We start from the raw sequence: 25,438 nt of genomic DNA, 5'->3' as shown, positions 1-25,438 counted from the left end.
CAAAAAGCTCTGAGCTACAACTAGGATTATGTTAAAAGGACTCCAAACTCACTTGAATAAGCTCCTCCTGGCTAAAAATGGAGCCATTAGACCGGGATTATAAAAGAACAACTGTCACAGAATAAAACATGAGTATGCTTATCGATGAATTTAAAATCATATCAAAACAAATCTCACTAGTCGAAGGGTCGATATAACCTATTATTTCTTTCAAAGATGTAAAAACACCAACATGAATGGACCTTAAGCATATTATGCTAAGTGAAATAAGTCAGACAAAGAAAAACAAGTACTGTATGATGTCATTTATTTGTGGAATCCGAAAAAGCCAAACTCAGCAAAACAGAATGTAAAATAGTGGTTACCTAGAAATGGGGGAATGGGACAGATGTTGTTTAAGGATATGAACCTGCAATTAGTAAATAATCCCTAGAGATTTAAGCACAGCATAGTGAATACAGACAACAATATATGCTAAGAGGCTGGAACTTCAACGTTCCAACCATTAAAAAGAAAGGGTCATTATGTCATGTGATAGAGGTGCTTAACTATCACTACAATGGCAACCATCTCATTACATATAAATGTATCAAAGTAACATGTTGTACACCTTAAATTTACACATTATATGTCAAATATATTTCAGTTTAAAAAATAATAGAGGCAGGGAGCCTGGGTAGCTCAGTCTGCTAAGCGTCTGCCTTTGGCTCAGGTCATGATCCCGGGGTCCTGGAATCAAGTCCCACATTGGGCTCCTTGCTCAGCAGGGAGGCTGCTTCTCCCTCTGCCTGCTGCTTGTGCTCTCTCTCCCTGCTTATGCATGCACTCGCTCTCTCTCTCTCACACAAATAAATAAAATCTAAAGAAAAAAAACGAAAGCACATTGTATACCATCCCCTGTCCCAAACCCAGCTTTCTGCCTATCAGTCCAAGTCCACAACCTGCCCAGGCCACATGGAGCGCCAGAAAGGAGAGTGTCTCCCCCTTGCAGTAAAGAGCTGAGCACTTTTCCTTCTCAACTCCCACAGTGCCCTGCATATGCCTTGGTTATTAAACAACTCTGTACTGACCCCTTGTCTCTACTCTGTCTTCCCTCTTAAGCAACACTTCTGGCAGGAACACATTCCACTCATCTTCAGACTCCCAGTATGTAGCGGGATGCCTACCACACTGCAGAATCTTAATAAATGATTGAATGAATAGCAGAGAAGAAACAGATGAATGAATGAAATATGCCTGTTTGTTGGAGGAGGATTAGCATTAACATTACTTCATACGACCTACAGAATGAAAAGTGCTAAAGTGCTATGCAAATTCTCACCCAAATAAAAAAGAAAGAACAATAAAACTTCCTCTTTCTAACCATGAATATACTGCTACTCACATCTGTGTTGAGGCATCATTGAAAAAAGCAGTTTGTCAACTGTGTACCTCATGGCTTCCTTGTACGGGTGCTAACTGTGGTGCGACCCAGCCTGCAGCTTACTTGTAATACTGCTTCTGCAGAGCCGACATCTCCACCCTGAGGATCTGTTCCACTTTGGCAGGAAGGGATTTCTCCACGTCCTTTTTGACCCTCCGGAGGAGGAAGGGCTCCAGCACCTTATGGAGACTCTGGTAGCCATTCTCCCTCCCTTTCCCGTGGTCCTCTTCAAAATCTTCCCAGAATTCAAACCTGGAGATAAAACAAGACAGCATTTGTTACAGAAGCAACCAGGAAGGGGGAAAAATAGCATTTTTCAAACTAAAATTTCAATTAACTAAATGGAAAAAAACAAATCTGGAAAAAAAAAATCTCTTTCCTATAAGGAAACATAAATTTTACCAGTCGCTAGCTCATGGACACAAGAGAGGGGAAAACAAAAAGGAAAAGGAAAGCCAACTGAATCAATCTCATCTGTCTATAATGTGGTAACATTAGGTTTCCAATGCTCAGATTGGGTCTAGAGTTCACAAGACATTTCAGTATAACATGCAATGAGTATATAAGCATAGATAAGTTATTGTCATGAAACATTCTGCAGAAAAATTAATAACCTATCTTTAATAAGCTGCAATTTCTCAGGAAAACAAATTCAGAGGTAAGAGAATAACTAGTGGCAATATTACAGTTGTCACCACATAAAGGTGAAAGTTTGTTACACAATTTCCATCAATAACCTTCACTGTTCCTAGATGAAGAAATGGATTATAATGACAGGAAACAAGACTCTGGCCCCCAAATAAAAATAGCAATACAAGTGATACCAATTTAACAGTATTAGAACTTGGGGACACAAATTTTACTAATAAATTTAAAAACCTGTCACCATAATAATTCTGCCTCAATTCTATAGATAAAAGTTTCTCACGTTTAAATCTTAATTCAGTCATCTCTGACTCACTAAAGCAGAAGTCCAGAATAGGTCACTGTGAACAGATTTCTTTCAAAAAAAAAAAAAAAATTGAAGGAAACTTCTTTTATGAGGACTGAAAAAACTGTGCATTGTCCTGCCACTAGAAGGCCGGGGAAGCACCTGGAAGAACCAGCTGGACCCTGTGTGCAGACTGATGCTCAGCTGGGGAGAGCAGGCCATGGAAGGAGGTTAGAACCGTAAGCTTCCCAGTCTGCTCTCTGACAACCAGGCGGCCCTCCTCTGCTGAGATCAGTCATGCCCCAGAAGACAGAACATTACCCAGAGTCTGTAGGACTCGAAAGCATCTGCCCTCTGAGGTCGCGACGGCAAGTCAGAGCGCAGATGCCAGCACCGCCACAGAGCACAACAGCGTCAACAGAGTCTGCTGCTGTTTCTGGACGGACAAATGGCCACTCATGTCAATCAAGTACTGGGAGGTGGATCAACACCTCAGCCTCAGTAACACCTGGTAAACACACGAAACAGCCACCTTCAGAGAAGCAGACAAAAAGACCTTTGGAGTAGAAATCTAAAAACATCATTAAAGCTTACAAACTGATAAACCTAAGCGTATTTTGTCACACTGCTATGCAAATACTCCGGGAAAAAAACTAAATGATGAATTAAAACCAGTAGGAGGATTAAAAGGAACTATGCCAACTGAACTATCTCAGTGCTAGGGATGGCACATCACTCACAAAATGTATGAAACAACTGGAAACCAGGGACTATCACTGTATTAGGCTATTCTCTGAAGAGCTGGGTGACAATTTCAAGATAATATTTTAATTCACACAATACTCGCTATCATGAAGTAAAACTATATTAGTCTAAAAACTTCAATATAAACCTTATTTACAAGACTTACTTCCCCTACTGTTTTAGGCAACAAGTATTTTCACCTGCATAGTATACTCTCAACAAATTAACATGACACAGTATTTCTTTATATACACGCTGAATGCTTTATGCATTATCTATAGTTCTTTCCCTCTAAACAGCAGAGATGAGTCGCTGTAACAGAGACCATAACGCCTACGTGCTAGAAATGTTTCTTATCAGGTCCTTTAAGAAAAAGTTTGCTGTTCCCTGCAATAGAAAACTATCAACTTAAAATACTACACACATAAAAGATAGAGGGTTACAGTAATGAACTTAATAATGACATCATGCCACAGCCTAGAGATTATTTTAGATCTATCCCTGTTATTAATTTGTGAACATAAAATGTGGCTCTCACAAAGTACAAATAATTTTGATTACTTAAATTTTCCAGACTTTGGGATTTTAGAAAATAGAAGTTCACTCTACTGAAGAACAACAAAGAAGAAAATTAAATCAAAGCAGTGAAACAGTACGCTAGAAGTCATGTGATTAATATGTGAAGGGAAAGGTGCAAAAAAAATTCAGACTGGCCTAGACAGCAGAAGCAAAACAAAACAAACAAACAAAAAAAACCCACACATTTCTTATACTAAGAGCTTACATCTCTGAAATATCCTCTATCGAGTTATTTTGTGGAGTGGGTATGCAGTATACTTTGCAAGTGATTATAAACAGGCTTGCCTTGTCTTTTTCTACCTTTAATACCAAGCCCCATGCTTTGCAAAACAGTACAAACAAAATAATTGATTAGCATGTATTTATAATAAGGGTAAGTGACCAGATTTATTAAAAGGGTGGTAGTGTGGTCAGAGCCACCATGCAGGAAAGAAAATAACATTTCAGTTGGTTAAAAAGAAGACTAACTTCTGGATTTAAAAACCAATGGCCTGTCACAGTCGAGGAGGTGAAGGTTCAAAAGTTATCTGGCCAAACTTAATTCCTTTCTATACACTAATTAATTTCTCCAATGGATCATGTCTTTGAAAGGACTAAGTGGTTCCGTAGAGCCACCTGGAACCTAAGGAACTACCGCTAAGGATGGGGAAAATACTGCACAGGATTTTGGTCACCTGCAAAGCAAGCTCAGGCAGAAACAAAGGTAAACCTTAACTCCTTGACTAATGGAGTTATATACATCTTTGTGGCAAACAATCTTTTTTAAAATGTTTGAAAATGATAGTTTTTTAAAGATTTTATTTGTTTGAGAAAGAGAGAGAGTACGAGCACAAGCGGGTGGGGAAGGGGCAGAAGGAGAGGGAGAAGCAAGACTCCCCACTGAGCGGGGAGCCCCACTGAGCAGGGAGCCCAACTCAGGGCTCAATCCCAGGAGCTGGGATCATGACCTGAGCAGAAGGCAGACACTTAACGCTTAGCCGAAGGCAGAGCCACCCAGGTGCCCCAAAAATGATAATTTTTTTTAATATTTTATTTATTTATTTGACAGAGAGAGACAGCAAGAGAGGGAACACAAGCAGGGGGAGTGGGAGAAGGAGAAGCAGGCTCCCATGGAGCAGGGAGCCCGATGCAGGGCTCGGTCCCAGAACTCTGGGATCACAACCTGAGCCGAAGGCAGATGCTTAACAACTCAGCCACCCTAGGTGCCCCAGTAATATTTTATTTTATTTTTTTTTAAGATTTTATTTATTTATTTGACAGAGAGAGAGAGAGAGAGAGCACAAGTAGGCAGGCAGGCAGGCAGAGGCAGAGGGAGAAGCAGGCTCCCCGCTGAGCAGGGAGCCCGATGTGGGGCTCGATCCCAGGACCCCGGGATCATGACCTGAGCCGAAGGCAGACGCCTAACCGACTGAGCCACCCAAGCGCCCTGCCTCAGTAATATTTTAAAAACCATTTTTTTAAAGATTTTATTTATTTGAGAGAGAGAGAATGAGAGATAGAGAGCACGAGAGGGAAGAGGGTCAGAGGGAGAAGCAGACTCCCTGCTGAGCAGGGAGCCCGATGTGGGACTCGATCCCGGGACTCCAGGATCATGACCTGAGCTGAAGGCAGTCGCTTAACCAACTGAGCCACCCAGGCGCCCCCCCAGTAATATTTTAAAAACAAAGTTTTCAAAGAGAAAAAGCTCTCTTAAACACACACACACACAACTGCATCTCTAACTCCATCATTCCAAAAGTAATTCAACTGGCCACAAGGAACACTTTAGAAGAACTATTAGAATGATAATCTCTACTAGGAATGCCACAATTGCTAAATAGCAGCAAAAAAATTAATTATGAACAATCAAGAGCCAGAATCTCTACCACCCAATTCAGTAGTCAAGTACAAAAGGGGAAATCTAGCTAACCATTCATTGGTGAAAACTATGCACCATTCTTTTTTGAGGTGACAAACACAGATGTCCCCAGGGTGCCTCAAGACTCCTACTATGTAGAATGCTTTTACCTCATCTCAATGGTGCTATGAAGGATATACTTTTTCTCTTAGATTCTAAAACTCAAAGGACATTTACCTTGGTCACAGAAGACCTCAAACTAATCTCCGTCCAACCAACTTATTAATTGTCTGATATGGGACACACTTCATCATCTAAGTCAACATTTTGAAGCTAAACTGTTCCAGTGTATCAAAAAGATCCAACACGAAAAGTTTTAAAGTAATAGTTTAAAGTAATACACATGAAAATTCTCTATTTCAGAAAACAAAGATTAACAATAAATAATAGATAATCTCGACTATTCCTGAACTTTTATACGTTATCTGTTTTATAGCACTTGTACCTTTGAGAAGCACACTTTATAAAAACATGGCCCTCTGCTAATACCTGATGAATAGGGTACTCAAGAATATTTAAAAAAGAAAAGGGCATGGTGAGTTGGGGGATGGGGTAATTGGGTGATGGGCATTAAGGAGGGCAATTGAAGTAATGAGCACTGGGTGTTGTATGCAACTGATGAATCACTAAATTCTATCTCTGAAACTTAAAACTTAAGTTAAAAAAAAACTTAAACTTAAAAAAAAAAAGAAGAGGGCAACTGCCGCCATCCTCAGGCCACTATCGAGACTCAGAGCTCTCTGGAAGGGACAGAGGACCCAGGCGAGCAGCAACAGGACAGACAGCAATGAGACGGGATGGGTGAGACATGACAGGAAAAGGAACCTCCTATAGAACAGTGTTTCTCGATTGGTGGTGATTCTGCCTCCCTGTGGGACACTGGGAATGCCTGGAGACCTTTTTGGTTCTCAAAACTGAGAAAGGGGGCAGCTATTGGCACGTGGTGGGTAGTGGCCAAGGATGCTGCTAAACATCCTCTAATACAAAGGACAGCCCCTGACAAAAAGAATTATCCAGCCCAAAATGTTAATAGTACCGAGGCTGAGAAACCCTGCTCTGAGAGAAGGCAGAGGAAGGAGGGGTGTCGAGGGGGCTCCACTCCCAGAAGCACACCCCACCATGAGGATGCCTGCAAACACAGGAGATAGTTTAAGCCTATTCTCCTGACAGCTGTCGTGAGGGCGGCACAGAGTGGTCAAATTTCTCTACTCATCTGAAGAGTCTTAAAACTCTCCTTGAAAAATAAAAGTGAAAAAAGAACAGCCACAGACAAATGAAAACAGAATTTGTTGCTAGTAGGTCTGCAGTACAAGAAATAGTAATCTGTTACATTTTACCAGAAGTAGGTCAGCATTAATCTGAAGAATGTGATGAGATGCATACTAAAAATTCCAGCAAACAGTAAGAAAATAACTTTTACAAAAATCAATTAACAGAAGAAGTAAAATGGCACATTAGAAAATAATTGTTCAAACAAAAAAAGGCAGTAAAGGAGAAAGAGAAACAAAAAAGTAAGACATATGGGGGGAAAAAAACAAAATAGCAGACATAAGTCCAACCATAGCAATAATTACATTAAATGTTAATGAACTAAACCCTTTAATGAAAAGGCAGAGATTTGTCAGACAAGATCCAACTATATGTTGTCTAAAAGAGACACATTTTAGACTCATTAAAAAAAGTTAAAAGTAAAGTGATGGAAAACAATATACCATGCAGTTACCAAAACAGAGCTAAAGAGCTGTCACATCACACAAAATAGATCTAAGGAACAAGAAATATTACTAGAGATAAAGAGGGACATTTCATGATAAAAAGATCAATGTATCAGGAACACAGAACAATTATGAATGTGCACAAACCTAACACCAAAACCCCTCAAAATACATGAAGGAAAATCTCACAGAACCAAAAGAAGTACATCATTCAACAACTACAGTTAATTATTGAAATGTTTCACTGTCGATAACAGAATTAGACATGAAGTCAGCAAAGGTATATAAGACTTGAGTAAGACTATTTATTAACTAAGTTGATGTAATGGACAGAACTGTACCCTATGAAAGCATTGTTCTTTTCAAGTGCACAAAGAACATTCTACAAAATAGAAAACATACCAGACCATATAACAAGTAACAGTAAATTCATTTAAAACATGTTCTCTTAGACAAAATTAAATTATGAATCATTCAGGAAATACCTAAATATTTCAAATTAACCAACACACTCAAAACAAAACCCATGCACCAAAGAAGAATCACAAGAGAAATAAGAAAACAGGTGAAACTGAATGAAAGCCAAAACACATGGTATCAACATTCGCTGTAAAGGGGAACCTATACCTTTAAACACCCATATCGGGAAAAGGAAAAAAGGCCTTAAATCAATAATCTAAGCTTCCACCTTAAGAGAAAAAGAGGAAATTAAATAAAAGGCAATAATAAAGATGAGAACAGAAATATGTAAAATAGAAAACAGAAAAAAAAGTCAAAAGTTGGTTTCTTTGAAAACATCCCCCAAATTGTTAAACCTTTAGCTGAAATGACCAAGAAAAAAAGACAAGACACAAATTACCACAATCAAAAATCACTGAGATCACAATTTATCCTTCAAAAAAGTAAAAGAATCATGAGGAAACACTATAACATTATGCCAACAAATCAGATAACTTAAGACAAAATGGACAAATTCTTAGAAACAGATTAACAAAACTAAGTGAAGAGGAAACAGAAAACCTGAATAGATCTGTAACTAGAAACTGAATTAAGTCATTAAAAATTTTCCCACATAGGGACACCTGGGTGGCTCAGTCAGCTGAACATCTGCCTTCAGCTCAGGTCATGATCCCAGGGTCCCGCATCAGGCTCCTTGCTCAGCGGGGAGCCTGCTTCTCCCTCTGCCTGCTCTGCCTGCCACTCCCCCTGCTTGTGCACTCTCTCTCTGACAAATAAAATCTTAAAAAAAAAATTTTTTTTTTAATTTTCCCACACAAAAAAGCTAGGGCCCACCCACATGGCTACACTGGTAAATCCTATCAAATATTTTAAAAAAGAAGTAACACCAATCCTAATAAATTCTTTCAGAAAATAAAGGAAGAACATTTTCCATTTCATTCTATTATCCTGATACCAAAGCCAGGCAGACAACACACACACACACTCGAGCACACGCACACTTGCATAGAACTAGAGACTAAAATCCCTCAAAAACAGGGGCGCCTGGGTGGCTCAGTCATTAAGCGTCTGCCTTCAACTCAGGTCATGACCCCAGCTTCCTGGGATCGAGTCCCGCATCGGGCTCCCCGCTCGGCGGGAAGCCTGCTTCTCCCTCTCCCACTCCCCCTGCTTGTGTTCCTGCTCTCGCTATCTCTCTCTGTCAAATAAATAAATAAAATCTTTTAAAAAATAAATAAATAAATAAAATCCCTCAAAAACAAAGATGCGAAAGTCTTTAACAAAATATTAGCAAAATGAATCCAGAAACACATAAAAAGGATGCAACATCATGACTAAGTCAGATTTATCACAGGAATGCAAGACTGTCTTAACGTCTATAAAGTAATTATTGGTAGAATAAAGAACAAAAACCATAGTCATCTCAATAGATCTGGGGGGCGGGGAACGACATGAGACAAAAATCTAACACTCATTCATTATAAAAACTAGAAATAGAAGAAAACTTCAACCCATTAAAGGATATTTACAAAAATTCTATAGCTAACATCCTGTTCCCAATTCTACTCAACACGGACATTCCAGAGAATACCACAGGGCAGGAAGTAAGAGGCATCCATCCACATTGTAAAAGTAGAACTTCTTTTACTTGGAGAGGTGATCCTATACCTAGAAAACACTAATAAACAAAGAACAACAACAAAAAGAGTGGAAATAATTTTTGCAAGCTCCTAAGATACAAGACTGCTATAAAAAACTCACTCTATTACAATCTGAAAATTAGATTAAAAAATCAAAATAAGTATGAATAAATTTAACAAAGGAAGTATAAGCCTAATAACACTGAAAACCACTAAACACTGTTGAGAAAAATTACAGAAGATCTAAAATAGGGGACACTTTCTATGATGGTAACTTAGGAGGCTCAATATTGTTAAGATGATAATTCTAAATTGAAACCTATATTCAACACAATGCCTATCAAAATTCTAACAGAATTTTTTTCCTTTCAGAAATTAACAAGCTGATCCTAAAATGCCTATGGGAATACAAGCAAGTAGAATAGCCAAAATAATTTTGATAAGGAACAAACTGAATTTGTATTTCACCATTTTAAAAATCAGTATAAAGCCAGCGCTCAAGACAGTGTGGCATCAGTATAAGGGCAAAAATACGTTTTATCAACAGATCAAAACTAAGAATCCAGAAACAGAACCTTACATTCATGATCTCAACTGATTTTCAACAAAGGTACCAAGGCAATTCAAAAAAGAAAGGTATGCTTTTCAAAAAAATGGCACTGGGACAACTTCCAAAATCCCACTGCAAAAAAATGACCTTAAGTCCTCACACTTCACACTATGAACAAAAAGTGCAAAATGGAACAGAGACCTAAACAGAAGAATTAAAATTCCTATAAGAAAATAAAGAAGAGGGCACCTGGATGGTTCAGTCGTTAAGCGTCTGCCTTCGGCTCAGGTCATGATCCCAGGGTCCTGGGATGGAGCCCCACATTGGGCTCCCTGCTCAGCAGGAGCCTGCTTCTCCTTCTCCCACTCCCCCTGCTTGTGTTCCCTCTCACTGTCTGTGTCAAATAAATAAATAAAATCTTAAAAAAAAAAAAAAGTCTTTGTGACCTTAGGTTAAGCAAATATGTCTTACTTTATATGACATTAAGCACAATCCATTAAAAAATTGATAAATTATACTTCATCAAATTTACAAACGTTTTGTTCTTCCAAGACAACGTTAAGAAAACAGCCACAGATTGGGACAAAATACTTGCAAATCATAAAGCACCTGAATCTGGAATACAAAAGAGTGAAGGAAGGAAGGAAGCAAGGAAGCAAGAAAGGAAGGATCTCTTCGACTCCTGAGACAACCTAATTTACAAATAGGCAAGGAAGACTTAAGACATTTCACCAAAGATACACAAATGGCTAATGAACACATGAACAGATGTTCAACACTATCATTCATTGTAGAAATGCAATTCTAAGCCACAATGAGATACCACTACACTCCTACCAGAATGACTAGAACCCAAAAGACTGACAAGTATTGGTGACCATATAGAGAAACTAAAAATTCAAACATTTCTGGTGGGAATGGCAAATGGAAAACAGCCTGGTAGCTTCTTAAGTTAAATACACACTTTCCAAACAATCTGGCAATTTCACTAAGTATCTAATGAAGATAAATAAAAATATATGTCCAAGCACAGACGCAACAGCCCAAAACCGCAGCAACCTAAATGTCCATCAACTAGTGACTGGACACACAGATAATGGAATACTACTCCATTTTAAGAGAATTAACTCCTGATAAACTCTATGACACAGGTGAAGCTCAAAAAAGTATTATGCTAAATGAAACAAGCCAAAAACAAAAGACTACTTATTAGGATTCCATTTATATGAAATTCTAGAAAAGTTAAATCTCTAGAGATGAAAACCAATTACTGACTGCCTAAGGCTAGAAGCAGAAATTAACTAGACAGACAAGAGGGAACTTCTCTGGGTAAAGAAAATATTCTAAAACTAGATTATGATGGGTGCACAACTCCAGACATTTACTGAAAAACACTGAATTGTACCCTTCCAGTCATGTATTTTATGGTATCTAAACTGTATTTCAACACTTTACAAAAAGTTAACAACACATGGGGGAAGGGACCACTTTTATGTTTTTCATTATGCTATCCAAACGCCTTGCTCAGTTTATGCACATAGTAGGCACTAAAATCTTTTCTGAGTTAAAATAAAAACAAACTGTGGAGCATTTCCCTATCAATGTGACCCTTGACTGCTTACTACACGCCAGAAACTACGCTGGGCAATGTGGACCATTGATGGATTACATAAACCAGATCCCTGCTGCTTCTGATGCATATGAGATGAATGAGGAAGAAATGAGAAAAGGGAGGTGCCGTGAAGAAAATAAAACTGGGTAGGGTGGTAAGCCCGTCCCATAGGCTGCTTCAGTTAGGCGGTCTGAGGAGACATCTAAAAGGAAGTGGTCATGTAGGCTGAGGCAAAAATGTTAAGACATGACTGGCCATGTGACGATGAGGAGGGAGAACATTCCAGACAAAAAGAGTGGCAGGGGCTTGGCACGTTACAGGAACAGGAAGATGACAGAATGGCTGCAGCAGAATGAGTGGTGAACAAAGTGGGACTGGAGGAGTCAGAGTACTACTGAGGGGCCACACAGACCAGGGTCTTCCAAGTTAGGTAACAGATTTAGATTTCATTCCAAGGATCACTGAATACCACTGGATAACTTTTAAGTTTCAGGAAACATGCACAGCATCTCTCCCATAAAAATCTTCTCAATAAAAATATTCCACGATTCTTTAGTAAGTTAAAGATCTGAATAACACCTAATGCTGACAGCTTGTTATCAAAGGTTTGGGTTTGGGGTGCCTGGGTGGCTCAGTCGTTAAGCGTCTGCCTTCGGCTCAGGTCATGATCCCAGGCTCCTGGGATCGAGCCCCGCATCGGGCTCCCTGCTCCATGGGGAAGCCTGCTTCTCCCTCTCCTACTCCCCCGGCTTGTGTTCCCTCTCTAGCTGTGTCTCTGTCAAATAAATAAATAAAATTTTTAAAAAAATAAAAAAGTTTGAGTTTAAGATATTAATGCTTATCACACTGTGTATCTTATATACATCATTTCAATTATTAATTACCTTGTAACAACAGTGAGAAAGTCTGAGGTTTCCTATTTACCAATTATTTCCCCAAAGCATTAACTGATTTAAACATCTGGTAGGTAACTCCTTGACATGCTGAATTCTGTGCCTCCTAACATTTATTATGGAACATTTTACTAATTTTGTTCCTGCACCAGTTTAATGTTTCACTGTCCCCAAATTATGCCATCTGTTTTCCCTAAGGTCTATTTTTTAAAAGTTAAAAAGCATTGGCATTTAAGACATTCTCCATCTTTCAAAATACACAGGAAGGAGCTTACTTCTCCGGCATAATAAAGTGCAGCAAGGACCAGAGCTCCTTGAGGGAATTCTGAAGAGGGGTCCCCGTAATCAGGAGCCTATGGTGGGACTTGAAATCAATCAGAGTTTTATACAATAAAGAGTCATCATTCTTCAACCGATGGGCTTCATCCACTCCCAGAAAGGCCCAGTTAATACTGCCCAGCACAGTCTAAAGTAAAAACAAAACAGAACGAGCCACCAGGTCAGAAGGGAACCCAAAAGTACTTTCAAGTGTTAATTATCTCTGTACAAATACCATCACAAAGGTATACATAGAAAACATTTATTTTTCATGGACTTAAATTATATTAGGACTCCTCTGTTTATTCTGTTTTTGGCCAGACTGGTGTCTACTCAGAAGAGCAGATCAGCATCCAAAAGATATTGGGGAGAGGGGGAGTCTCTTATGCCAGGCACTGCTGCATGCCCGACAGCAAGAACTCAAAAACTGGTACGCTGGGCAAAAACAATACAAAAACAAAAAACATGATTTTGCACTCTCTCAGTTAAGTCTTTTCTGCCTATTCTCCACCCCAACCATGAAGCACAGAAACACCAAGAGCCACCAAATTGAACTCATTTACACTTATTATCACCAATGGGACCACCTGCCACATACATTTCTTAGTAATTATAGAAAGGAGATGGTGTAAAGACCTTCATTTTTCTGTCCTCCTTGTAGAGACCATTCACATCATCTGTTGTGGAGAAATTCCTTGACAATGATATGATGGGAAATGCCCGGCATGGAGCTTAGGTAAATTACTGGCCTCAATACCCTTTCATCCTGTTTAATTCAAATGGACTAAGCAATCTCAAGTCCCCTTCAACTGTAAAGTTCTGATTTTTATTTACAACCTTAACATTCTCTGTGGATTGTTCATTTGTCTGCTTTTTAAAATAAAGAAAAGTAACAAGGCAAGCAGGAAGCAAGGACCCCACAATTTGGACAAGTCACACACCTTATCTTTTAAGAGGATCTCATATGTTGTTATAAGTGCATTGAACTTCAGCCTTTTAGTCTGAGAATGAATCCATTCATATTCCCGTATCTAGAAGAGAAATCAGTAATTAAGATACAATTTCTACTTTTACCCTTCTATATCACCAGCAATCTTGTGATAGATCCAATAGCAACATGCCAAATAAAAAATAAACCTGACTAGAATTTAATAAACATTTTATACATTCTAAATTGACCTAAGCAACCACAATATAGAGCAGTTATAAGATAAGTAAAATATCACTGAGCAGCAAAAACTTTACTGCCAGGTTTCAAATAAACGGTCATCTTCCCCCACCTCCACTCCAACAAAACTGACCAAAAACACGCATTGCATCTGCAATTAAACCCTGGTGACTTGAACTTATCTAGCAATCTCCCAAAATGTGAATTTTCTTAAGAATATTTTATTATTCTTTGCTCTTTGGTAGGACAATACTTTTATTAACAAGTAGAACAAATCCCAACCTCTGGCTCGGTCAGAAATGTCATTAATCAAGAGCAGAAAGATGCAGCCTCCAAGAAAAAGGAAAGGGAAGGTTACAGGATTAAATGTAATTTAATATGAATGAAAACAATGTCAATGTAAAGGAACACAAAAACGAACATATCCATATGCAGTATAACTGGACACCCAGCGAGCACGATGGCCCATGACAAAGCTCCTGCGGTTTGGTTGTCCAGTTAGGGACTGGAGAACAGGGCAAGGAGTGTGTGTGCAGGTCATCACCACCAAGTGGGATGAAAGAGCAAAAAAAAGGAGTACTGGAGTCCACAGAGAAAACTTCCCTGACTCCACAAGTTGTTTTTTTTTAATGTTATGTTAATCACCATACGTTACATCATTAGTTTTTGATGTAGTGTTCCATGATTCATTATTTGCATATAACACCCAGTGCTCCATGCAGAACGTGCCCTCTTTAATACCCATCACCTGGCTAACCCACAAGTTTTCAGAGTTCACTTTGTCTTCACCTTTCAATGCAGTGCTTGAAGCCATTTTGCATAACCTAGGAAGGTTTTTTTTTTCTTTTGTAATGGTTAACAAATTAGCAAAGCTAAGAACTGCTATATGCTTATAAACTAAAAATCAGAGCAGTGAAATCTGCCAGGGTTTAGGTTAGACAATTTGAATGAAATATTTAATAAAAACAAACCTCAATCAGCATAATACATAACTCTCAAAGACTCGAGGATTCCTGATGCCTTGCTCTTGTGATAAGAAATCCCCCAGAAAGAGTTTACTCTAATATACAGTAATGAAAGATCAAAGGTCTGCGACCAGACACTTCTCTGTCCCAACCCCAGCTCTGCCACATTCTAGCTGGCCTGGAACAATGTTAAACTCTGAGAGTCCTTTCCTTCATCATCAGTTAGAAAGTGTACCATCTACTTGGAGAATGATCATGAGGGTTACCTATATACAAAAGCACCCGGCATAGGCCCTCGCACGTAACAGGTACTTTTGAAAAAGTCAGTCATTATCAAGAAATGATTTGCTAAACAGAGATCAACTCAAGCTACCTCTTTGTTCTTTGTTCCTGATGCTCACGTTAAGGTTGAAAACAGACAAGTAATTCTCATTTCTATAGCCCTAGCATGGCTCACTGTCCTTTCTCTTTATTACTTCCTTAAAAATTCTGCAACCTCACCAGAGACAGTAGCTCTCTGCTAAGCCAGCAAAAATAATATTAACATTCCATGAGGTATTAACTCCATCTCATAATCCATTATAAAGCAGTCTTGGAAATACAAAAGTCAGAGAGAAGAAAAATACTGCAATCCAACCAAAAGAGATTCCCATTCATATACTGTCATTGCTTTCCTTTAAAATAGTAAGCATGTTTTAAAGAATATCTGAGTTGCATTTTTGTGATACAAAAATCTCCCAACATTGGGGGCAGAGCACAATGTCAGAATCATAATGTTACTGAAGACTATAATGCCTTTAGGTCAATTTCCAAAATACATTTATAACACAGATTCTATCCCAATTCTTTTTGTTTACACACCGTATTTCTGCTCATCAGGTCACCTATGTAAACCACTACGTTAATCTCTGGTGCCCAGATTTCAAACTCCCTCTGCCATGAGGTGAGGGTGGATAAAGGGACGACTATAAGAAAGGGGCCATACAGCTGGTGTTGATGGAACAGGTAAGAGAGGAATGATATGGTCTGGATGGTCTTCCCTAGGCCCATTTCATCAGCAAGGATTACACTGTTACTTCTGCAGAAAGAGAAAAACAAAAACAAAACAAAACAAAATCATTAGTGCGCGCACGCACGCACGCACGCACACACACACACACACACACACACACAGCGAGGACACCGATGCCTCACAATTCACCGAGCAGGCACTGGCTCCAAGCCTTGACTGTGTTACTTCTCCTGCATAAGAAGAAAGTAGAAGCTATAGGAGAACAGAGTAACAAGTGCTCCGAGTACAAGAGAACAGAGTAACAAGTGCTCCGAGTACAATCGAACTCTGAGTCATGACAAGAGCCTCTTCAGACTATGTTCTTGACCTTACGTTTTGGTGTTTGTTTTACTTCTAACCCTGCTAACAGAGGAGGCCAGTTTTGTTACACTGAGGTGTCCAAGTACATGACCTGGGGCTCCATCATTCCAGAAAGCAGAGGCAAACTGGCTATTCCCCACTGCTGCTGAACCCTACAGTCTGACAGTCATGTGCCTCTGCCCAAATCACCCACCCATTCCACTGCAGGCCACTGGGTTGTTGAATGCTATGCACACTACTCGTTGGGCCTATGTGCCGCAGTGCTTGCAGCTTGTTCTAAATACAGGACAATCTACAGCAGACGCGGGCTACAGATCAGATTTCTGAATCCACCCTACACCTACCAAATGAGAGTATCTGGGAAAGACCTCTGGGAAAGGCCTCAGGGATCTGTACTTTTAACAGACACTTCTGGATATTCTGATGCAGGTGTATTCCTTTGACCGTACTTTCAGAAACACTGCTCTAGGAGACAGTCTTGATTTCAACTGGATACTAACAGGAGAAGATTGTCCAGATAGAAGAAAAACACTCAAAGAAATGGCCAGAGTAGGAAAGTATGCTGGGAAATAGAAAACAGCCCATTTGGCAGGGAATTAGGAATAGATGTATGGCAAAAGGCTGCAAACATTAAGAGAGTCTTGAAAATCAGGCCACCGAAGGTTTACACATACTAACGAATGCTTAACCAATGAACCAGAAAGAACTAAATACACAAGGTAAAGAAAACTGATTAGAAAAATAAGACATTCAATTTACCGAAAGATTAAATTTTTAAAAATACATTGTATGTTCCACAGAATGACTAATTTTAGGGGAAAAGAACAGAAAAGGACAAAGCCAAATATACTGGGGGAAGGAGAAGGAGGAGCCATAACTCTCTATAAATTTCAAGTTCACCTGATTTTATGTACTACTCAGACACAGTATGACCCTTTGAGTAATTTCCCTCCTATTTCTCTCACCATTCCACAGTAGTGGGGAAGAAACAGGGTTCATTTTCTCCAACATTTCCTCTCCCCTAGCAAGCTGCCACTGTTCATATAAACACACTGTAAAAGATTTGATTTGCCTGTTTTTCTAAAACTAGGCCAAAACAGCATATTAATGTAAGGCTCTGGTGACAGGGCCTAACAATTGCATGGGTCCTCTTCAGCTGACTCTGAACTGTTCAGGTAGAGAAGAGAATGCTTGCTGGCCAAGGACTCCACATGAACAGTGTGACTGTGAAACAGGTACACGACCTCTTCGTTCCTAAAAGCATTCACAAGAGGGTCAGACTACATAGCTTGAGGTTCCATCTAGCCTTATAACTATCCTAAAGGAAGATTAGATCTCACTGTTCTCTGAAACAAAACCCATTTTCAAGCAATTCAGAATAGTTCTATCAGACCCACATTCTTAGTCATACAAACAGAATATCCTCAAGAGCTCTATTGTTTCTAAATATTAGATACTGTATTAGATTTTATAGGACACAGAAGATAGGTTGTTTTAATTGGGAACCAGGCAGTGTATATGTATCCCTAACTAGAAACCACTCTTTTGGCATTGAGAAAAGCAGCTCTTATGTTTTTATTTTCAGGATGCAGTTTAATTCTGAAATAAGAATTTTTGTTTTACTATAAAACACTGAAAAAATTAAAAGCTGCATGTGGGGGAAGGAGTTTGTAGGCAAGTCTTAAAGGTACTTCTCACACTGTATGCCCTGAGAGGACAGGTAAATGATGTCTGTCTTGGTTCACTGTTCAACTGTCAAGGCCTAGAGGGAGCCCTCATACACAGTAATTAGAGACTAGGATTTGCAATTGAACTGAAGAATGAAATTCATGAGTACTGCCTCAAAGTACCTTTAACCTTCAAATGCTATTGTCACAACTTTTTTTTTTTTTAAGGATTAAGGTGGTTTTGTTACAAAAAGCCTAATTTTATAGGTTCAACCATCAGAGACCTTCCTCTAAATGGGACAGCATGTACAGCAACCACAGAAGGGGAGAGATTTCACGCTATTCTTCAGCACTGCCACGGGACATTAAGTTGAAGGATTCCCTGGCCTAGAAGGAAAATGAACAGAAAACAGACATTTTCTTCTTTCTTCTGAGGAGTACTCCTTCCATGCCAAAGATCTGGGCAAATTATCTTGCTATTTATACCCATGAATAACATGTTATGACACAGATCTCTAGCTATGACGAATTACCCCCAAATAACTAATTAACCAAGTATTTGTTACTTCAGATTAAAATGAAATCACACACACATATGAACTGCTAGAAGAGCCTTCCCTTAATCACATACTTTTTCTTTTTCTGTAATACACAACAGAAAGAAATAATTACTTGCACTTAATAAAGGCAGAAACTGTAAAGAAAATTTCATTTTTTTCTACCTACTTGCACCAGGAATGAGCAAGCCAGTTGAGACCTTCTAGCTGATAATCACGGAGCTCCAGATTCTCCCCTCCTAAATATGCTGGCTGTTTCTTTAAAGCCACAAATCGTGGTCTCTGCTTCAAGGCCTGAAAAGACAAAATTAAAAGCCCCTGAAGAAGACTTTCTTGCAGTTCCTATGTTAAAATGCTAGCCATGATTTATGTGCTCTGAACCATAGCCCAAAGGTTTAAATTTCACATCTGCATCACCAACTCTACCCATCCAAGCCCACCCCACCTCCTTTCATTGTGGTCTGTATTCCCAAAACCAGATACATCCCAAACAGTTTCTGGTTCACATGCTCCTGGTCCTGAAGTCAGTCTGTGAACATAATTACACAGCACTTCTTTTATATTGTCTCCATCATACAGCAGGGAGTGCTGTCCTATCATCTTTATATTATCTCGTTCTAAACTATATAAAACACCACCTCTGGGAAAGTCTGTATACGCTAAACCCAGCAGAACTTTACTGTAATAGCATTTGCAAATTCTGAAATGCAGCCCCCACCTAGCTGGAACTCCCAGATATGCTGAGTTTGGTTTTCTAAAGGAAAGGGTTTGAAGGACAGTGTGGTCTAGTAGGGCCATGTCTCTATGGTTTGCACAAAATACAGATTCCATGGCTAAATCCATCCGGGAAACAATGTAGTAAGTTACATAAATTTCGTTAATGCTTGTGCATATTGTTGAGTTTACAGGGAAAATTCATTAAGGAATGCTTCCCAAAGTTCTTTGGCCACAAAGTCTTTTTTCAGGGAGTATTTCCCTAAAGATGAGGGCTCTGTGGAATTAGCACCCTACTATGTGAAGTATCACCCTAAAAGTCTATTTGATAACATGATCACTGATCATCTCAGCTCTCCTCTGTGAGCACCCAGCAGTAAACGGAATCTGACTCCTCGCACTCAGCCACCAAACACCGCATCCACTTCTGCCAAGTCTCCCCCATAAGGCTTCTCCCATCTGATCCTTCCATCCTACCACAACCTCCCTTGTCCTCACACTATTCTTCCCTCATGGACTTCTATGGCATCTTCCTGGCTAGACCTGCTGGCTTTTGTAACTGCCTCCTCTAGAGTCTCCTACACACTGCTGTGAGATGGAGCTAAATACAGTTTCCATCCCACTGCTCTTCTCACATCAATACCCACAGGGTAAAGCCCAAACTACCTTCAAGGCATTCAAGACATGCACCCTCGGACCTAAATGCACTCACCGATACCACTTTCCTCTCTTCCCACCCAAAGAACATCTTTCTCCTGCATCCTTCATGGGAGGGCAATAACCTGGGCCCCCTTTCCTCTATCTGGCATTAACCCATTCTTCAAGGACCAGGGCAGTTCAAGTACCACGACCTCCTCTTTAACTCTTTAAAACCTCCTCGAGGACTACTGGAGCTCAGTGACTTCTGCCTCTGTACTTCTCTGACCACAAATTCTTGATTATACTCCCTGCCCCAATTACACATTGCATTTCACAGAGGGAGGTTTGGTGCCATGAACTGGATGTCAACTTCTCAGAGACAGAGCCCATGTCTTACACATACTTTTATTAATGAGGCACACCACTTTACATGGGCAATGGATTCCAATGAAGGGAGAGGATTTGTATAATCAATCTAGCAACTAAAAAACCCTACATGTTTATATATATATATATATTAAATATATATATATCTCTCTTAGATATATATATTAAATATATATATATCTCTCTTAGATATATATATACACATCTTAGAATTCAGAGCCTCTCCCCTTTTCTGTCACTTCTCTTTGAAGTGCTTAAATTCTCTCAAATATTCTGCACGCTATCTCTAATGAGACATACCCAAGTCTGTGAATTTAAGAATAAAGAGGTCAGCAAAGCCATTATACAACTCATGCTCTCCCTTTAATATTCTACTTTGCTGTCAAGCTTAATTCATCTTCTTTCACTTAAAAATGGGAATTATCATTTACTTTTGTAATATTTTCTCTTCCCAGTATCTATGTGACCAACCCTTTCTATCAATACCTCTTTCCCCTGGAAAATCAAAAGCCAGCAATCACCACACCTTGCATTCTCTTGTCGGGATGGTTTTTGAGTTGTTGCGGCTATGGAAGCTGTCAATACAGCTCTGGAACTTCTTGCCAATCAAGGCTTCATCCTCCCAGCTGCACTCTGAATAGGGCAGTCCCATCCATTTGCATAGATATTCAGGTTCATTTGAAGGTGCTGGCTTCCGACTATGAGCTATTTTATATACAAAAATTAGTAGGTTGGCAACTGTCATTAAAGGAGGGGAAGTAACAATTCCGTTTTACATATGACCAGTGAAACACCACATGGCAAGACTGTGAATACTCTGCAAAACAGAACTGCTCTTAAATGCTAACATTTATTAACCAGAGCTTTTGCTTACCTGGAAAATCTGTCTGACCCAGTGTAGACTTGCTTGTCTTCACAGCTAAGTAAATGGAAAATAAGATAGAAAAGTTATCACTATAACCAAGAAAAGAGTGACATTTTAGGTCCTGAGTAAGAATACAAACTTACTCTACAATGTTGCATCATAAAAAAAAAAAAAAAAAGAAAAAACAGTCCTGTTCTAACAGCCCTATGTAGCTATTACCCCATTCCTCTGTTCCCGCTTTACAACAAAACTCCCCAGGAGACATGCTTCTACTCACTGTCCCCCTCATTCTCTCTTGAAGCCACTTCAATCAGGTCTGTAACCCCACCACTCCATGGATCCACTTCACCAGCACCACACCAGGGCCAAATTCAAGGATCAGGTCTCAGTCCTCACAGCATTTAGCTAGCAGCATTTCCTCCTTCCCAAGCCCCATGAATTACTTGGCTTCCAGGATATACTCCCGCGGCCCCCCTACGATCTCACTGGCTATTCTTTCTTGTCTTCTGTGGCTTCTCCCTGACTTCCAGAACATGAAATGCTCTCAGACTTCCTATTCTCACTATGTATACTATTCCTGATGATCTCCGTGAATCTTAGGCTTTAAATCCTATCTCTGCAGTGATAAGTTTCCAAATTTAAATCTCCAGCACAGACCAAGAGATCTGAACTCCAGGCTCACATATGCTACACAGCCTTCACAATACTTCTCACTCAGACCACTAAGAAGTATAGCAAACTTACAAATATCAAACCAAGTTCTTGATTTCCACTGCAAAAATCAGCTCTTCCCTCAACCTTTCCATTTCAGTAAATAGTACCTCTATTCTCCTATTTGCTTGGGTCAAAAATCTCATCTACATACTTGACACCTTTCTCTCATCCCCCACATCCAAATTTACCACCAAATCTTGTTAACTTTTCCTCCAAAATAAATCTAGACAACTATATATTGTCAAAAAGTAAACCCACAAAATGCGTTTTTTTAATTTACATTACCCCAAAACCAAAAGCCATTATTCGTGGAGCTCGAACACTGCTGAAATAAGTTTCCATGTGCTCACCAATTACTCTTTCGACTATCTGATACTGTTTGTTCAACTCTGAGGCCAGCTCTTGTTGGCAGTTAAAATATTCCACATCTTCAGGAGAGACTTTTCCTAACCTACACAGAAAACAAAAAAATATATGCCAGTTAGGATTTGAGAGACCTATATACATCTATCAGAGTAAAGTCAAAAAGAGGAAAAGAAACTGAGTCTTTACTTCCATCTGTCCCTTTAGCAATCCTTTACTATTAATTAGACCAGGTATTTCACAAAAAACGTACGCTTTTAGAAAACAGATTCTGGGGCGCCTGGGTGGCTCAGTTGGTTAAGCGTCTGCCTTTGGCTCGAGTCATGATGCCAGGATCCTAGGATCAAGCCCCGCATCGGGCTCCCTCGGGGAGCCTGCTTCTCCCTCTCCCTCTGCCTACTTGTGCTCTCTCTCTCTGCCAAATAAATAAAATCTTTAAAAAAAAAAAAGGAAAACCTTAGACTCATAGGACACACCAGTTGTTCTTTATAAAGACCTAAAAGTAACTACTTTGTGTGATAAATTCATATATCTAAACAAAATAAGACAATAAAACTGTCTTCTAGATTTAAAAGGAAACGTGCCTTTTTTCATATAGATATGTGCTTTAGGAGTGATTCAATGCAGCTTTTATGGAAAACCAGTTATTCCTGGCACCAAAATTCTACAGAAGGGCGACAGGACAACCTGAAATGAAGAACTACTGTACTTCCGAGGATTTTAAATCTCTAACCACTTTACAACGTACCCCATCTTCAGGACACTCAAAGGAAAAATAAGGGATTTACTGAAGGAACACATTGTGCACAGTAGTGAAAGGGGAACTAGAACCCATCTGGCCCTATTTCTACCACAAAATAACCCGACCATGTTACACTAACAGGGGTGTCTTCAGGGTTGAACTTGATTATTAATTAGTTTAGGCTTGTGGGGGCTACAGCCCCCACATATTTCTCATCTGCAACTCGGCCACATTCAAAGTTGTAAGAAAACTAAAAACACAATGGTCTTATCATAGCTTCAGGAGTCACCTGTTTCTGTCACACCATTTCTGCAAACTGTGTAAAACTAAGAATAGTGTTAGGTGCACCAGAACCCAGACAGTTCTACAATATGAGCTCCTGACACCTAAGCTACCCCAGCATACACGGGAAATAACAAGGTGCTTAAGAGCTCTGGCTGCCAGAGTTACAATCCTGGGTCCCCCGGGAAAAGCTGCTCTGTGCCTCACTCTTCTTACCTACAAAATGTGTTATGTACAACGGGGAGAGTCTCATGGGCTTATTGTGAGGACTAAAAATATCACATGTACAAAATGCTCCATGAACTACTATTATTATTAAACTCTACAAACTTGGTGGCCACATAGGGAAGTACAGAGTGTCTTTGGGTCACGTTTTATAAAATGGAATTGCAGCTAGCTCGGTGCTCAGATAATCAAGGCAAAATCTGAGTTCCTAGACAGCTATGTGCTCCACGCATTATTGAAAAACCTTCCCTTCCCTCAAGGCTGCAAATATACCACTGCTTCAAAAATGTACCATTGCTTGATTTCATCCTCTTTCTTCTTGAAGTTCTCTAATTTTTTTAGGCCCTTCACTTTCTGCTGCTGTAAGGATTCTTCGCTCTCCCACGTGCTGTGGATGTAAGACCAACCCTTCCACTTGATGAGGTACTGGACTTCACCTTCGTCCTTTTCAGTGTCAAAATCACCACTAGGGTCTCCATTAGCTTCGATCGCATATACAGTAGTAGAAGCTCCAGTGGCTGCAAAAGGATTCAGGTAAACTTTAAAAAAGTGTATTAAGCCAGACATTGAAAAAGTTTCTCAAGCATGCATTCATCTAAAGAGTCTCTTTTCTGGATGAAGCACCAAAATCCTCTGACTTAAAAATACGCAGAAATTCACAAACAATACAGGATGAACAAGATTTATAATTTCAAATATTGTCAAAGTGCAAACCCAATTTCTACACTTTAAAATGTTTTCCAGAATTTGCTGGTGAAATCAAAGAAATCCTCGTGTCCAAACACAATTAAAATGGTAGAGAAATGTGCTTTTGGTTTGGTCCATACTAATTCAGAAAACAAGTCTGTCTCTCCAGGAATATTAAGAAAATAAAAATCCCCCACCACCACCCATGCCAATCACCCATCCACCCAAAGTTCTCTATTAACTCTATTAACCTCGAGTGAGGCTGGGTGAAAAAAAGACAAAGAGAAAAGAATTAGGTAATATTTTGATATTTTCTATATGGAAGGTTACTTTAAAGAAACTGAGTTAGGAGATACCTCAAGTTAAATACAAAAAAAATCTTCACTGTAGTCCACATATGTATTTAGCCAGTTTGATAGGTTTCACAAGGAGATTCAGAAACACCTAATTAAAGGTAATTTGTTTAATGTTTGTAAGCAAGAATCTCTGCTACATCACTGCTTTTTAAGAGATTAACACATCTTTACTATCGTAATTTTCAAGTCTCAAAGACATATTACACATATCCCTACATCCTCAACAATGAACCATGAGACTGGGTCAGAAAAACTTCCAAATTTCATGCAAACCAGTGCAGCCACTGTGGAAAACAGTATGGAGGTTCCTCAAAAAGTTAAAAATAGAGCTACCCTACGATCCAGCAATTGCACTACTAGGTATTTATCCAAAGGATATAAAAATACTGATTCGAAGGGGCACCTGCACCCCAATGTTTATAGCAGCACTATCAGCAGCAGCCAAATTATGGAAGGAGTCCAAATGTCCACTGACAGATGAATGGATAAAGATGATGGAATATTACTCAGCCAAAAAAAGAATGAAATCTTGCCATTTGCAACAACATGGATGGATCTAGAGTATCATGCTCAGTGAAATAAGTCAGAGAGCGACAAATACCATGTAACTTCACTCATGTGGAGTTTAAGAAACAAAACAGGTGGACATGGGGGGCGGGGTGTGAACCAGAAAACAGATTTTTAATTGTAGAGAACAAGCTGATGGTCCCCAGAGCAGAGGTAGGGGGAGGAGAGGTGATGGGGATGAAGGAGTGCATTTGCCGTGATGAGCACCGGGTGTAGATGGAGGTGTGGAATCACTGTACTGTACACCTGAAACTAGTATTACACTGTGTGTTAACTAACTGGAATTAAAAAAAACTTGAAAAAGCAAAAACAAGACAAACATCCACATTTCACAACCAATGTGAGCATGGACTGAAATTCATCATCTTAGAGCTGAAATACAGAAAACTTGCGCCTTGCTGAGCAGA

The 25,438-nt window shown here is 39.4% G+C and overlaps 1 protein-coding gene across 8 annotated transcripts in view; it reads right to left on the bottom strand.

Moving 5' to 3' along the window:
- The window catches only part of CHD2 (chromodomain helicase DNA binding protein 2), a 134,470-nt gene that overhangs the window by 53,096 nt on the left and 55,936 nt on the right, over positions 1 to 25,438 (bottom strand). For 7 of the 8 annotated variants that reach the window (XM_073882290.1, XM_025893172.2, XM_073882288.1 and 4 more), the window contains 9 exons: positions 23,714 to 23,939; positions 22,160 to 22,260; positions 21,105 to 21,149; positions 20,757 to 20,935; positions 18,660 to 18,784; positions 15,756 to 15,972; positions 13,703 to 13,792; positions 12,719 to 12,909; positions 1,487 to 1,675 (listed from right to left, as the gene is read on the bottom strand). In XM_073882290.1, coding sequence (XP_073738391.1) covers positions 1,487 to 1,675; positions 12,719 to 12,909; positions 13,703 to 13,792; positions 15,756 to 15,972; positions 18,660 to 18,784; positions 20,757 to 20,935; positions 21,105 to 21,149; positions 22,160 to 22,260; positions 23,714 to 23,939 — 1,363 coding nt within the window. Of the gene's footprint in view, positions 1 to 1,486; positions 1,676 to 12,718; positions 12,910 to 13,702; positions 13,793 to 15,755; positions 15,973 to 18,655; positions 18,785 to 20,756; positions 20,936 to 21,104; positions 21,150 to 22,159; positions 22,261 to 23,713; positions 23,940 to 25,438 lie in introns of those variants that run through there. The other variant, XM_073882292.1, reaches the window with a different exon arrangement.

This window comes from Callorhinus ursinus, unplaced genomic scaffold (assembly GCF_003265705.2).
Source record: "Callorhinus ursinus isolate GAN/ISIS: 27379988/994484 unplaced genomic scaffold, GSC_fseal_2.0 scaffold45, whole genome shotgun sequence".
In the NCBI taxonomy this organism is placed as follows: domain Eukaryota; kingdom Metazoa; phylum Chordata; class Mammalia; order Carnivora; family Otariidae; genus Callorhinus; species Callorhinus ursinus.
The sequence above is the reverse complement of the archived record's forward strand: the minus strand, read 5'-3'. Positions and strand labels throughout refer to the sequence as shown.